The sequence below is a fragment of the Arvicola amphibius genome, chromosome 18 (genome assembly GCF_903992535.2).
Source record: "Arvicola amphibius chromosome 18, mArvAmp1.2, whole genome shotgun sequence".
Taxonomy (NCBI): Eukaryota; Metazoa; Chordata; class Mammalia; order Rodentia; family Cricetidae; genus Arvicola; species Arvicola amphibius.
Window position 1 is genome coordinate 32,204,781 of NC_052064.1, and position 14,563 is coordinate 32,219,343.

Genomic DNA, 14,563 nt, shown 5'->3' on the forward strand with positions numbered 1-14,563 from the left:
TTTTGAATTTATTGGTATTTAATTGATTTTTTAAAAAAAAAAAATAATGATTTGGGGTTTGCCTATCTGAAGTTTTGCTGCGGGCGAGACATGTTTAGTTAAGCTTCTTGGATCCTGCCTTTGAAGCCACTTTTTCATTGCAAATCTCAGGAACCCAGACTACCCACCCCCCCACTTCAGTTAAAATGTTGGCTTTGCCACCTCATTCTTTTGGAAAGACGCCTAAACTCCTCCTCCTCCTCACGCTCTCCGGGTTTATGGGTAAACTCGACTTTACCTCCTGCAGAGATGAGGCTACTCTTAAAATGCTGGGACGTTTGGGGATTAGACTTTCATCCGGTGGCAACACTACACTTTTCCTCTCTTCGTAGAGGTTGTCTTCCCACTCGGAAGCTGCTTGTGAGCGTGGTGTCTCATCCTCCTCAATTATCCGCAGGGTGTGGATAGGGGGCAGCGGGATGTCTCCCGGTGTGGATTCCCCACTTTTAGGCAGAGCATGCTCTGAGAAATCTTGGTCCACCAGTTTCACAACTGGTATTACCCGGCCTTCCTTCTCCCCCTTGTCCACAAACTACAAAAAGAGCAAGACAGTAAACTTAATCGCTATTCACTAAGGAGCATTCAAAGTCAATAAATCAATCCATTGTATAGTTAATTTTCACTCTATCCTTCCAGTTACAGATATCCCATCCCTTCATAGAATCACGGTAATTAGACATTCTTTGGGGGCTGGAGGGATGGCTCAGTGGTTAAGAGCACTGGCTGCCTTTGCAGAGGACCCAGGTTCAATTCCCAGTGCCCACCTGGTGGCCCACAACCTTGATAACTCCAGAACCAGGAGAGATTGAGCCTTTTTCTGAATGTGTTTTGCACATGCAGGCAAGACACAAAATAAAATAAATTTAAAAAAAAAAAAAAAAAGAAAGAAAAAGAAATTCTCTTACCTCATGTGAAATATGTTCAGATTTTCTGTGATGGAAATCTGTTTTAAAAAATAATGAGTACTCTGCTTTATTTAACATTTATTTAACATTGTATTACTTACATATAATTTTCCTCCCTTCAAGTAAAGGGTTACTAAAGCAGCTATTCAAACATGAACATTACCTTAGTGAAAACAGGCTAACAAATCTCTAGGAAGATTGCTTGAGTTTAAGGCCAGCTAGCCCAGTCTAAATAGTGAGCTTTGTCCTGGGGATAGCTCTTATAGACCAGGTTGGCCTCGAACTCACAGAGACCTGCTTGCTTCTGCGTCCCCAGTGCTGGGATTAAAGGCGTGCGCCACCACCGCCCAGCTCTTCAGATGTATTTTTATTTTACATGTATGAGTATTTCCTGCAGGCATGTGTCTGTCCACCATGTGCATGCCTGTTGCCTGGGAAGGTCAGAAGAGGGTGCTGGATCCCCTGGAACTGGAGTTACAGGTGGTTGTGAGCTGCCATGTGGGTGCTGGGAACTGAACCCAGGGTCTCTGCAAGAGCAGCAGATACTCTTAACCTCTGAATCATCTCTACAGCCACATTCTATTCTTAGTCTAGTCCAATTTGTCGATTTTATTTATCTTTTTAAAAACTTAGCTTCATTGTTTTTTTTTTTTTTTCAATTCTCTAATTGTAAAAAGAAGAGCTACTGTGATCTTCATTTCCTCTAACTTTGACATTGGTTTCTGTTCTAGCTCTTAGTGGCATGAACTTCAGTTGTTTATTTCGGGTCTTCTTTTAAAAATATACATTTTTAAACTTTTAGTTGTGTAGGAGTGTGTGTGTGTGTGTGTGTGTGTGTGTGTGTGTGGTGTGTGTGTGTGTGCGCGCGTGCTGTAATACTGGAGGCTTCAGAAATACCAAAGAGAGTCAAGTCATTAGACACTCCATCGCATGTCTGAAAAATAGAATTCAAATAAGCCCCACAGTGAGAGAGTCCTTTTGCTTTTCCCATCTGCGATACAGAAGAGGAAGTCTATGATTATCTAACACTTAAAGCATCAGAGTCGGAACCCTGGAGGGAGACCAGAGTGCGGGGTCCCCGTGCATGCGAGGTCCTGGGTTGGGGTTTTAGCTTTGCAGTCAGACAGTGGAAATAGCACTAAAAAGAAGCCTGCAGAACCAGGTAGTGTAGGTTGGAGACCCAACTCTACTGTACTAGTGCAGTGACAGAGATATAAGCACGCACACGCGCGCGCACACACACACACACACACACACACACGCACACACACACACACACACACACGTGTGCGTAAGGCTGATCTAGCTGGGGAAACGGACAGAGTGTGGAAAGATGAGTAAGTTGCAGCCAAACCCTTGCAACAGGAACTTTACAGACACTGAAGATGCATAACCGTGTGTTTAAAGTACAGGCGTTTATGTCAACTTGCTTTCTAGATAAATTTGAGAGAGATGTTTGGGAGACTGTGTAAACACTGGTTAGATCTCTTACTGGTAATTTATGGTTAAGTTCTCCAATTAAATACTAACTGAATTTCCTCCAGCACAATTCTTCTCTCTTTCTACCTGTCTCTCTTTGTCTATGTGTCTCATCTCTCACCCTCTCTGTTCACACATGCGCGCGCGCGCGCGCACACACACACACACTCACACACACACACACGCACACACACCCTACCTCAATGGTTCTACAGTTTCTTCTGCCTCAAGAGTTCAAAATGCTTAACCAAAGTATCTTATAAATATCACAGTTGAGATTTAAATTTTTTCTGTCTTTAAAGAAGTGAAGAACTGGGGCTGGAGAGATGGCTCCACAGTTAAGAGCATTGCCTGCTCGTCCAAAGGTCCTGAGTTCAATTCCCAGCATCCACATGGTGGCTCACAACCATCTGTAATGGGGTCTGGTGCCCTCTTCTGGTCTGCAGGCATACACGCAGACAGAATATTGTATACATAATAAATATAAAAAAAGGAAGTGAAGAACCAATAAAATTGTTTATAACTCCCGGTGTTTGAGAAATGACTCAGCAGTGAGAACATTGGCTGCTCTTGCAAGGGATCCAGATTCAGTTCCCAGCACCCAATGGCAGCTCACAATCTCATGTAACTCTAGTCCTAAGGGAATTGATACTCTCTGATGGTCTCTGAGGGCGCCAGGAAAACACTTGGTACACAGACATGTATGCAGACAAAACACCCATACACATAAAATGATTTTAAAAATTAGAAAACTCTTAATGGGGGGGGGGGTCTAAGACTTCTCTCTCTCTCTCTCTCTCTCTCTTTTTTTTTTTTTTTTTTTTTTTTTGTTTTTCGAGTCAGGGTTTCTCTGCAGCTTTTTTAGAGCCTGTCCTGGAACTAGCTCTTGTAGATCAGGCTGGCCTCGAACTCAGAGATCCGCCTGCCTCTGCCTCCCGAGTGCTGGGATTAAAGGCGTGCGCCACCACCGCCCGGCTAAGACTTCTCTTTGACATTCTTAAAAAATACCAAAGTAATTGGCACAACAATAAAATGTTATTTGATCTATGACAAAAATGAAATCAATTTAAAACAAATTAGTAACTTTTACAACATAACACCTTTCTCTAATTATCTTAATAATAAAAATTAGCATGATTTTTTTTACCATGTGTTAAAGTTCCATACATTTCTTCCAACAGACTAGAATTTACTTCAGATAGTTCATTCAAACTAGGTTCCTAGACACACACAGAAAGAAAGAAAAAGAAAACATGTTGGGCAAAATACTTGAAGAACTTGAAAAACTAAAATGTTTTTCCTGTTTTCGTAATTTTTATTTAAAGAATACTTTATCGGTTTCTGTCATAAAACTCACATAGTTGAGAGTATAAAGTTAAGGCAATTGTAAGACACATTTTCCCTCTAAGTTGACAGAGGCCGAGACGGAGCTGGTGAGGACCTGAATCCATAGAGCGGGATTTCAGGAGGGGTTGCTGCTCCCGAGAGGAGAACTCCGAGAGCGGGGACGCATATCGTTTAAGTATCAAAATGAAAACAAGAGGGAAGCAAACCACAACGCTAACTGAACAACTTCCAAGAGTGAGGGAGAGGGCCAGGGATGTATTTTTATCGGGATACACTATGACCTATGTCTCTAAAATTATGAATATATTTACAAAAGTCCAAGGAGATTTGTTATTTACAAGGACATTGAATAAAGTCCCTTTAAAAATAAGAGTACAAATCCACACCTTCTCTAACGAGTTCTAAGTTTTCCCTGAAACATTAACTCTATATTAGTAAGTAGTAATTAATTTAACCCATAATACTACACTGCTGCCCAATTATTACAGAGAAATTGTAAAACATAAAAACGATAAACACAGTATGGCTAGTATTTCAGGGTTCTGAAATGTTTTATCTGAGATAGGAATCCTTTGTTTCTTGATCAAAATGGACGGGTTAGATGGCGTATCTATTTCAAATATATTTTTAAGAACCACTGCAGCTCAATGGTAAGGCAGAAAAGAAATCTAACTGAAAATTTGTTGAGATATTTGGATAAATAATTGTACAAAGAAGATATACAAATAGCCAGCGGGTGTATGAAAAAACGTTCACACCATCCATCATTAGAGAAATGTAAACTAAAAATACCAAAAGTCAGCACTTGGAATTCACGTCAGGAGTATCAGGACTAGCGGTGATGACCATATGGGAAATGAGCAAGTGGTCAAGATTCAAAACCACCACACATTTTTCTATTGGGATGCAAGATAGCAAAGCTGCTTGTCGAAATAGCTTGACCGTTTTTCAAAACTTTAAACTGGGAACTGCCGTTTGATCCAGATTCCGTTCCTGGGCATTCGTGAAGCAAAATTAAAAGCGTTTGTGCACACAAAAACATATATAAGGAAGCCAAGTATATTGGTCTACATCCGGGATCTCAGCCCTTGGGAGACCAAGGCAGAAGAATTCCAAGTTTGAGGTTAGTCTGGGCAACTCAGCAAGAGTAAGTCCAGCCTGCATAGCAAAACTCCATTTGAAGGAAAACAGCGAACGTTTGTACGTGAGCGTCCACAGCAGCACACCCTTTACCAAAGCTCAGTCGTGTATAGAACCTCAATGTTCATCAGGGGATGAACACATAAAATATATCTAGAAACAAATGGGATGCTGATAAATGTTATAACAAGAAAACACATGGAAAACATTACGCGGAGAGAGAGAGAAGAGCAAGCTACAAAGGACCGTGTATTTATACATAATCCCACTCTTTGTGCAATGTATGTGGAGGGAAATAGGTCAGCTTCTGCCGAGGGCAGGAAGGCAATGGGAGAACTGGGAAAGTATTGACTCGTGGCGTTGGGCTACTTCTGCTTAAAAAGAATGAAAATGTCCGAAAATGGATTGCGGTGAGGGTGAATGCCACTGAAATGTACACTTTAGATTGGCCAGTTAATCAAACCTTATAAATTCCGAATAAACACTTACTGAACGGCACATTGTTGATACAGAGAGGAACGCGAACTGCTAATAGCATTTTACTTAATGGTAGCAAGCAATTATCTGATCAAACATTTTAAATCATCAAGGCGCGTTTCTATTACACAGTGGATAACACACTACACAGGAGAGAATGTGTTTTGGCAATTACCTCTGAAACTTTGGAAGCCACTTTTGGAGTAATAAGGTTTCTTAAATACTCAGATTTTTCCATCCATGTGTTTAGATTTTTATATTCCTCTTTCATTTTTTCCAACCTAAACAAAAAAAATCAGCTACAGATGAAAAACTACAAATGACAGAGGGATATACATATTTATATATTATACATATATAATATATATTAAAACCCACAGAAGAATAATACAATATGACCCATTCATAAGATGTTCCAAAAGTGACAAACTTACAACATATTCTCTAAAGAAACAGTTAAAAGAAATGATTACAACAGAATTAAGGGTCACGGTTATGGGAAGAGATTAGGAAAAGAGAAGCCTCTTAAAAGGCGCATAAAATACATTTCTGACCTTAGTGATAACGATGCATTTCTTATGCAAATAATAACTTTATTATCGTCATCTAAGCTTTATAAACACACTTCAGAAATTATTCGATAATGCATTATGTATTCTCAGTATTTTAACTTGCTTATTTTGGTCAGTCTGGGATGCATTAACAGGATACCATACAGTGGGTGGATTAAATGACAGGCATTTATTTCACATAATCCTCAGGCTAGGATGTCTAATGCCGAGGTACCGGCTCGCCCAGACTCTGGTGAGGGTCTTCCTGGCTTCGGGTGAGATCATCTTATCTCCTCATAGTGGAGATATCATGTCTTCTCTTTTTGTAACTTTTATAAGGGCATTGATTGGATTACAAGGGCTTCGTCCTCAAACCTCATCTCACCTAGTCCAGTTATTTCCTCAAAGCTCTACCTTTGACTATTGTTAAATCGGAGCTTAAACCTTTAACATAGTAACTGAGGAGGCAGCTCAATGGTGGAGCCTTTGCCTAGGATGCCTGAGGCTAAGAACACTGATTACTCTCTTCACTTCAGAACTCTATGTAGTGAGGAGCTGTGGGCGGCTTCCCGCCGCCCTATGCCCCAAAATAATTACATGGAAACTGTATTCTTTTAAATACTGCCTGACCCATTAGTTTCAGCCTCTTACTCACATCTTGATTAACCCATATCTAATAATCTGTGTAGCACCACGAAGTGTTGCCTTACCGGGAAGTTTCTAGCATATGTCCATCTTGGGCTGGAGCTTCATTGCATCTCTCTTCCTGAGCAGAGGCACGGCAGTCTGTCTAACTTAGGAGAGGCGTGGCATCTGACTGAGCCATCTACCTCACTTCCTTCTTCCTGTTCTGTCTACTCCACCCACCTAAGGGCCGGTCTATCAGATGGGCCAGGCAGTTTCTTTATTAATTATCCAATGAAATCATCAGATAGATAGAAGACACACCTACATCAACTCTAGAATAGGAACCAGTGGTGGACATCCAGGGTGTGGCATTTGGAGTCAGGGCCCGTCATGGCTCATCGGTGGCCCAAGTGGAAGTCTGGGTGTTATGGGGTTCATCGTCTTTGGGATTCGCTGAACTCTGCATGTCTATCCTAGCTCTGCTCACTTTTTTTTTTTTTTATCATCTTGGCTGTCACCAAGTTCCTTGAAAATGATGGCCCCAAACGATGGGCTTGACATCTCTGAACCTCTTTTATAACTCATTGCTTTCAAACAAAATTTTAGAACATATTTCACCCAGACTTCGCTGTCCATTGTCCTACAATGAAATAGTCTGAAGTAACCTATGAGAGTTTACGTAGAGAGTGAGTATGGGCACAAGCTGGCTCTCTGCCTTCATAAATCCATTAAGGTGAGATGCATGACCAAAGGACACACCTTTGTCCTCTAATATGACACGCTGTTTTGCCAAGACTCATTGGATGTCTACTGTATGCCATGTGTTCCCTGAGAAACTTCCAAGGGACACACGAGACAGCATCCCAGTGAGTATCCCTAGGTCATGAAAAGCCTGAGGTCAACATAAGAAATTCGGAATGACACAGACTACGTGGGAAAAAATGAAATGTGTGCTGTTACCTTTCCCGGGGTTTCTCTTGGAGTTTTTCAAGTCGCACGGCGGCGTTCGGATGGCTGCTCTCGGCAACCCCGACGGAAACGTTAAGTTCTGGGGATAAGAATGCTGGGTATTCGACTCGTTGTGGGGTAATAACATTTCTGAAAAACGGTAGTAGAGTTAATGCCAGCACTATGGAAGAGTGCATCCCTACAGTCAGTGTGGTAGCCGCTGTTCTGAGTTGTTCTTGTACCAGCTCACCCACTACCCCGGGCTGTCAAGAAGACAGAGAGCTAAGGAAGAAGGCAAGGATTGGAATCCTGGGATTCTCTTGCTCTCTTGGTTACTCATCAAGACCGTGGGCAGTAGGGATGGGGAAGGAGACCCAGAGGAAGGAGAAATAAAAAGTTCAGGTCTTGAGCCGGGCGGTGGTGGCGCACGCCTTTAATCCCAGCACTCGGGAGGCAGAGGCAGGCGGATCTCTGTGAGTTCGAGACCAGCCTGGTCTACAAGAGCTAGTTCCAGGACAGGCTCCAAAGCTACAGAGAAACCCTGTCTCGAAAAACCAAAAAAAAAAAAAAAAAAAAAAGTTCAGGTCTTTTGGCCACCATTTATAGCCAAATATGCCCCCAGCGTCCCCCATCCTTTCAAACAACTGATTCTATGGAGTAGATTTTATGTCGGGCTCTGTATCCGTATGCCTGTCTGTATTGGTTGTCTTAGTCCACCTGCATGGCAAACCCACAGGATAAGAATTACTGAATCCACTCGACATACCAGAGAGCCGGGAGTGAAGAGATTAACCACTTCCCTTACATGTCTAACAGCGAGGGAGTGCCATAGCTAACACTCGACAGTTTTGCCAACACTAATCTTAGCTATGCACAGTGATGAGCACCTTGGGTTTTGTATGTCCAGAATAGAAAAATGCATAACTTTTCTAGCCTCGTAATACCACGTGGGTACCTAGTGGTCTGTGCATGAGTCTCTCTGTCCCCCCAGCCAGCTCCCAGTTAATGACACTGAGACCCTATTGTTGATTATGGAAGCTTGGGCTTAGCTTAGACTTGTTCCACTAGCTCTTATAACTTAAATTAACCCATATTTTTATCCACCTACCTTCTACCACGTGGCCTTTACCTCTCCCCCATTCTGTGTGTCCAACTCATTCCGTATCTCCCTGGCGTCTCCTCTGAGCCTCAGCTCTCTCCTCCTGCTTCCTCTCTCTGCGTGCAAGTCCTACCCGTACCTCCTGCCTAGCTATTGGACATTCAGCTCCTTATTAAACCCATCACAGCAACATCTTTACACGGGGTACAAATACCCCACAGCAGAGATCTGCCTGCCTCTGCCTCCCAAGTGCTGGGTTGAGAGGCGTATCCACCACCACCCTGCCTTTCTTCAGTCATCCTTCACCTCCAGAGGAAGACAATCATGGGATCACAGTTCCACCTGACATGATACAACTTCCGTCTGCCAACAGGCTGGAGAGGAAGTCGAGTTTTGAGTGGTGTTTACTCTTCTCAATATCCTCAACTTTTAGTTTTGTGAATATGGGATAAGAGAGGGAAAAAAAAACAAGCTATTTACACATATGTCGTAACCAACTGTCGAGGAAATACTCGTAACAGGCATCACCCTTGTTTCTGTAACTGTTCATATGTCACAGCCGATATCTTTCTCTTCTTCCACCGCCCATTCTGTCCTTCCTCTACTTCAGTATCACCTCAGCTGGCCTCTTAAACTTTCACTCCTCAGGGTCGGGAATAGTCCTCTGCAGATTAAAATGCTGTAGCTTTGTATTCAATTCTTATTCGGGGCCAGGGAGATGGCTCGGCAGGCAAAGGCACTTGCTGCCAAAACTGAACTTGAGCTCCGTTCCTGGCATCACATGGAAGAAGGTGAGACCCAGCTTCCACAAGCTGTCCTCTGACTTCCACGCACACGCCATGCTATGCCTCCCACGCCAAATAATGCTTCTTAATTCTTTTTTTTTTTTAAGATTTTATTCATTTACGTGTATTGGTCTTTTGCCTGCGTGTGTACCCGTGCACCCTATGTGTGCAGTGCCCAGGAAGCCAAAGGAGGGCATCAGACTCTGGGACTGAAATTACTGATAGTTGTGAGCCACCTTGTGGGTACTGGGAACCTAACCCCAGCGCTCTGAAAGAGGAGCCAGGACTCCGTTAGGAATTATTATTTCCAGGTGTGTTACTTTTGGTTCTGCTGCATTTGATTAACGGTGAAGCCGTGAGCCTTTGCCTGTCTGAAACTCCTGATGGCCTAAGAAAGAGACCAACAGCCAGCAGCGAGGCAGAAGCAAGGCTAGGTTGGGGCTGGCAGGCAGAGAGTATAAAGAGAGAACAAGGAACAAGGGAAGAAGGAGAGGAGGACATCAGGGGCCAGCAACCCAACCAGTCATGGAGTAAGAGGTAAAGAAGCAAACCCAGCTAAGGCCAGGCATTCAGGATTAGGAATAAGCCTCTGTGTGGGGGAGCTGGGTGGTGCCCCCACTAAAGAAGCAAAAGGAGTAAAACAGCACACAGTAGTGCTCTTAACCACTGAGCTATTTTTTCTAGGTCTCCAAGTAGTTTCTAATGTAAAAACCTCTTAATTGCAGAGAGTGGTAATATGAAGAGATTCCCTAACGGGTCTCCTGTATTTTAGGCACTTCTATTCCTGTATTTTAGGTCATCCCTTCTCCCATGCCTTCTTTGGCGGCTGGGGTCAATCCTTTACCAGGGCAGGGACTCCCTCCTTTGCCTGTTGGTTCTAGGTCACGAGGACCCCGGGTAGTTGTGTAGTGGCCTTAACTTCTAGCTCAGTGCGGTCACTCAGTGGAAGCATTTTACTTTTTTGGAAGTAACTCTAGGCCAGCAGAAGGTAAGATCACAGGAACGGGAGAGAAAGTTCTGCTCGTGAATCAGGAGTGGCAATGGGAGGCAATTCTCGCTCTCAGTCCTCAGTTCATGGACCACTGGATGCTGGCTATGGGAGAAACCCCCTCAGGTGTTGGTAACTGATTCAGAGCAAACGAAACCTTCTGGAGAACCTTCCCCAGGTCTGGGTGTTTGAGCTGGCGCTGTGGCTGATTATTGGAGAGGCCACTCCGCCGCTCTGTGGAGCTGGCTGTTTCAGGACGGCAGGGAACGTAGTAAGAATGGATTCCACGGATCACGGGGAGACGACTGCGCTTCGTTAGCTGCAGCGACGGTGGGAGGAGCGTTGTTAGAGTCTGCAGACCACCAGTGCATACAGGGCAAGCGAAGCCGTACCCGAAACAGGGCACCATTGTCCAGGGTAGGTAGGTAATCACACGGTACTATTTCCATTTGAGGATGTAGCATTACCGGCACTGCCAACTTTACGGCTGAGTGGGCCAGACAACCCTCAGTGGGATGGCAGTGGAGGTTACATGGTGGCTGATGGCCTCTGGTTTTCACATTCAGTCTCCACTGGGCTCCACTGGTAGGCCAGAGTTCCCTCTCAAAAGCAGAGCTGCCGTTTGTACAGCCACCGGGGTTTCATCCAAACACTCTAAAGGCCTGTTGTACAATTCACCCACTGGGGTCTCCTTAAGGAGCCAAGCAATCTCTCTCTCTCTCTCTCTCTCTCTCTCTCTCTCTCTCTCTCGCTCTCTCGCTCTCTCGCTCTCTGTCTCTGTCTCTCTCTGTCTCTCTCTCTCTGTCTCTCTCTCTGAAGTCTTTTTTTTTTCAAATTACCTGTGCATTAAACTACAAGCACAAGGCAGGAGAATTGGATGGCATTTATCTTTGTATTTTCAGTGCCTCAGGAATGAGGCAGACATCTAGCAAATGTTTTGTAAATGAATGGATCAAGACAAAAATAAATAAACTTTATAATTTCATAAATTGCCACTATCAAGTGGATAAATTGTTTTTTTTTTTAATGAAATACCCAGTGGTGAGACCATTAAAAAAAAAAATCCCTTCAAAACACAGTATCCCATCCCGTATCTTTTTTGTTTGCTTGTTTTTGTTTTTTAAGGTAGGGTTTCTCTGTGTAGCCCTGGCTGTCCTGAAATGGTCTACAGAGTGAGTCCCACATCCCATATCTAATTTCCTTGATTCATTTCAATTTTCCAAAACAATCCCTTCTTCTTGGATAGTTCTTTCTCTGGTGCATATTTTTTTCTTGAGTGTATTTTTACTGTTGAAGTTTTAAGATCATTTGGAATACTATATTTTAAGCTACATTTCCTTTGCTAACAACTTAAAATATGTTTTGTGGGGGGAGGTATGGAGTGTGGGAGTGGTGCATGAGCGTGAATGTGTCATATTCTGTCCCTCTCTGCCTTGGTCCCTTTGGCTGAACCTGAAGCTAGCCGTGTCAGCTGGCCTGGTCAGCAAACCCCTGTCTCTGTCCCTCAAAGCTGGGGGTTACAGGTACCTGTAGCCGTGACTGGCTTTATGCATGGATGCTGGGGATCTGAACACAGCTTGCAGGGCATCTACCCAGCCCCACTAATAACATTTTTAACACAGTTTTTATTGTTGGTTTTTTTGTTTGTTTGTTTTACAGCCCATTTGGAAGTAACAGTTGGCGTGGTGTGGGGTGGGCTAACACTGACACCCTGTAAAACAGGAACTGGCTACCCTAGACACATGGATCGTAAAAGTTCTTCCTCTATATTCCTTAAGGAGGATCTTGATGGCTAATTTCCTCATTATGCCACCTCTTCATTCACGAAGGAGCCACCGTTTCCTCTCATCTCTAGACCTCAGTTCCTTTCCCCGCAGGGACCCCTAGAAACTCTCCCATCTCTCTGTCTGTTGGCTTGTTCCCCACAAGGTTTCAAGTAACCCCCCCTCCCCAGACTCCCCATCCTCTTCCCTCTGCCTGCCGAGGGTTGGGGTTCCAGGCATGAGCCACTATACCTGGTTCTTTTTCTCACCTTATCAAGCAAAGGAGTTCCGTGCTCACCTTACCTTAGGATCTAGCTGTCCTGGCCAAGCTCTCAGGGATTCTTGAGATAACTGATATGCTCCATTGCACCTTTGAAATGCCATTTGCTCTTAATAAAGTAACGAAATTGAAACACTTACGTGACAGGGTCTGTCCTTTCTGGGGGAGGGGCGATCTTCATAAACATGGATGGCTCGATGATTTTTTGAAGAGGTTTTAACTGGATAAAATTATATGATTGTATAATTCTCCATGATAGGACTAACAGCCCCAGCCCCCCGAAAAGGCCTATACCATACTTGAGTGGCGTGCGTATAGACAAGAGGAAGAAAGGAACTTAATTTGTTGAGCACTGAACACTTGCCAAGCATGACACACTTTCAATTTTCTCTAACCCTTCTGATAAAAGTAGGAGGTAAGTATGAGTATTTTATAGATCACACTAAACAGTAATTCATTCAAGGTTACAAAATGTGCAAAACGGGGCATGAGAGTGCAACCCGGGGTGTGAGTATGCAACACGGGGCATGAGTGCGCAACATGGGGTGTGAGTGTAGATTTTTCTACCTTTTATATGGAGCTCTATAGTGGTATATTATTTGTGTCTTAATAAATAAAGCTTACCTGAAGATCAGTGCAAAGCAGTCAGACAGGCCAGGCAGTGGTGGCACACACCTTTAATCCCAGCAGCCACACTAGTCAGCCATAGAGGCCAGGCAGTGGTGGTGCACGCCTTTAATCCCAGCGCTAGAGAGGAATATAAGGCAGATGAGCCAAGAACTCGCTCTCTTTCAGTCTGAAGATGTCATACAAGAAAGAGCTCTCTAGCGGCATGGCTGCTTTGCTTCTCTGATCTTCAGATCGACTCCAATGCCTGTCTCTGGTTGTATTATCTGCGCTGCAGAGAGCCCCCCCCCCAACTTCGTCACGCTTGGCGTGGAGGAAGCATGACAGGCTCACAGTCAAGCGGCACTCTTGTTGATCAGCCAGTTCTTTTCCATATCAAACCTTTGCTCTACGTTTTCAGTGAGGTCTACACATAAGGCAATACTTGCCTAGTTCCATCTGAAAATAAGCTACCGCTTTCTCTCTGTGTGCACTTGTTTGTCATGCCTATGTGTGCTCAGTTGTATCTGGAGGTGTGTGTGCTGCATGGGTAGTCCAGAGGATCACCTCGGGCCTCTCGCTGGCCCAGAGTTCATCAAGTAGGCTGCAGTGGCTGACCAGCAAGCCCCGGAGATCTTCCTGCTTCCACCTCCCCAGTGCTGGGATTGCTGATCTGAAAATAACCTCTCCCTCTAAGGATTCTCTCACATGTAATGCAAAACCTACTTCTAACGTTATACTCGTTAGCGATGACTGCTAAACATAAGTAGCAGAAATAGCGGCTTCCCGGAAGGCGTGATCATCACAATCACTAGAAAACTGAAAGGCCGGAGAGATGGCTTGGTCAAACTTGAATAGCTGAGTTCTGTATTCAGCACCCACATAAAAAGCCAGGCTTGGTGGCAGGCCTTGCCATCCCAGTGCTTGGGAAAGACGGACAGACGGACGGACGGACAGACAGACAGACGGGGTCTCTGGATAATTCTAACTGCTGAGCCCCAGGTCCCAGTGAGAGACTCTCTCGAAAAAAAAAACAAACAGCTCTTGGGAGAATGACAGAGTTGCCTCTAGCCTTCACACACACGTGCACATGCACACACAGTGCACCCAAGCATGCAGGCATGCGTGCACAGAGAATAGGGTAAAATAGCCAGGCGTGCCAGCAATCTCAGCACTCCTCAGTCTGAGGTACTAATCAGAGACTTTAAAGGAAACCCCAGCTCCACAGGAAACTCGGGGCCATCCTGAGCTGTCTGGAAAGTCCCTATTTCTAAAAGCCGCGTCCTGGGCACCCAACTCAGTGGTAGAGCATCTGCCTGCTGTGCTCAAGGCCGTGCTAACCACCCAGCAAGCGATACAATTAGTAAATAAGTAGAGGAACAGGAAAAGCAGATTAGAAAGAAAGGTTCGTTCTTTGTGGCTGTCGTCTGTATACTTCTGCTTCAAGACATATTAACAAACATGGAATACTGTGGGCAAAATTTAAACACGTCATAGGGATGTTTTCAATCAACATAGCAGTAGACTTA

General features: G+C 44.2%; 1 protein-coding gene across 1 annotated transcript in view; it reads right to left on the reverse strand.

Annotated features, from left to right (window-relative positions):
* Window positions 1-202: 202 nt before the first annotated feature.
* C2cd6 (C2 calcium dependent domain containing 6) overlaps window positions 203-14,563 on the reverse strand; it is a 39,891-nt gene continuing 25,530 nt past the window's right edge. The window contains exons 8-13 of the mRNA XM_038315558.1: window positions 12,569-12,648; window positions 7,526-7,663; window positions 5,563-5,668; window positions 3,571-3,643; window positions 945-982; window positions 203-571 (exon numbers count right to left, since the gene is read on the reverse strand). Of these exons, the coding sequence (XP_038171486.1) occupies window positions 203-571; window positions 945-982; window positions 3,571-3,643; window positions 5,563-5,668; window positions 7,526-7,663; window positions 12,569-12,648 (804 nt within the window). The remainder of the gene's footprint in view (window positions 572-944; window positions 983-3,570; window positions 3,644-5,562; window positions 5,669-7,525; window positions 7,664-12,568; window positions 12,649-14,563) is intronic.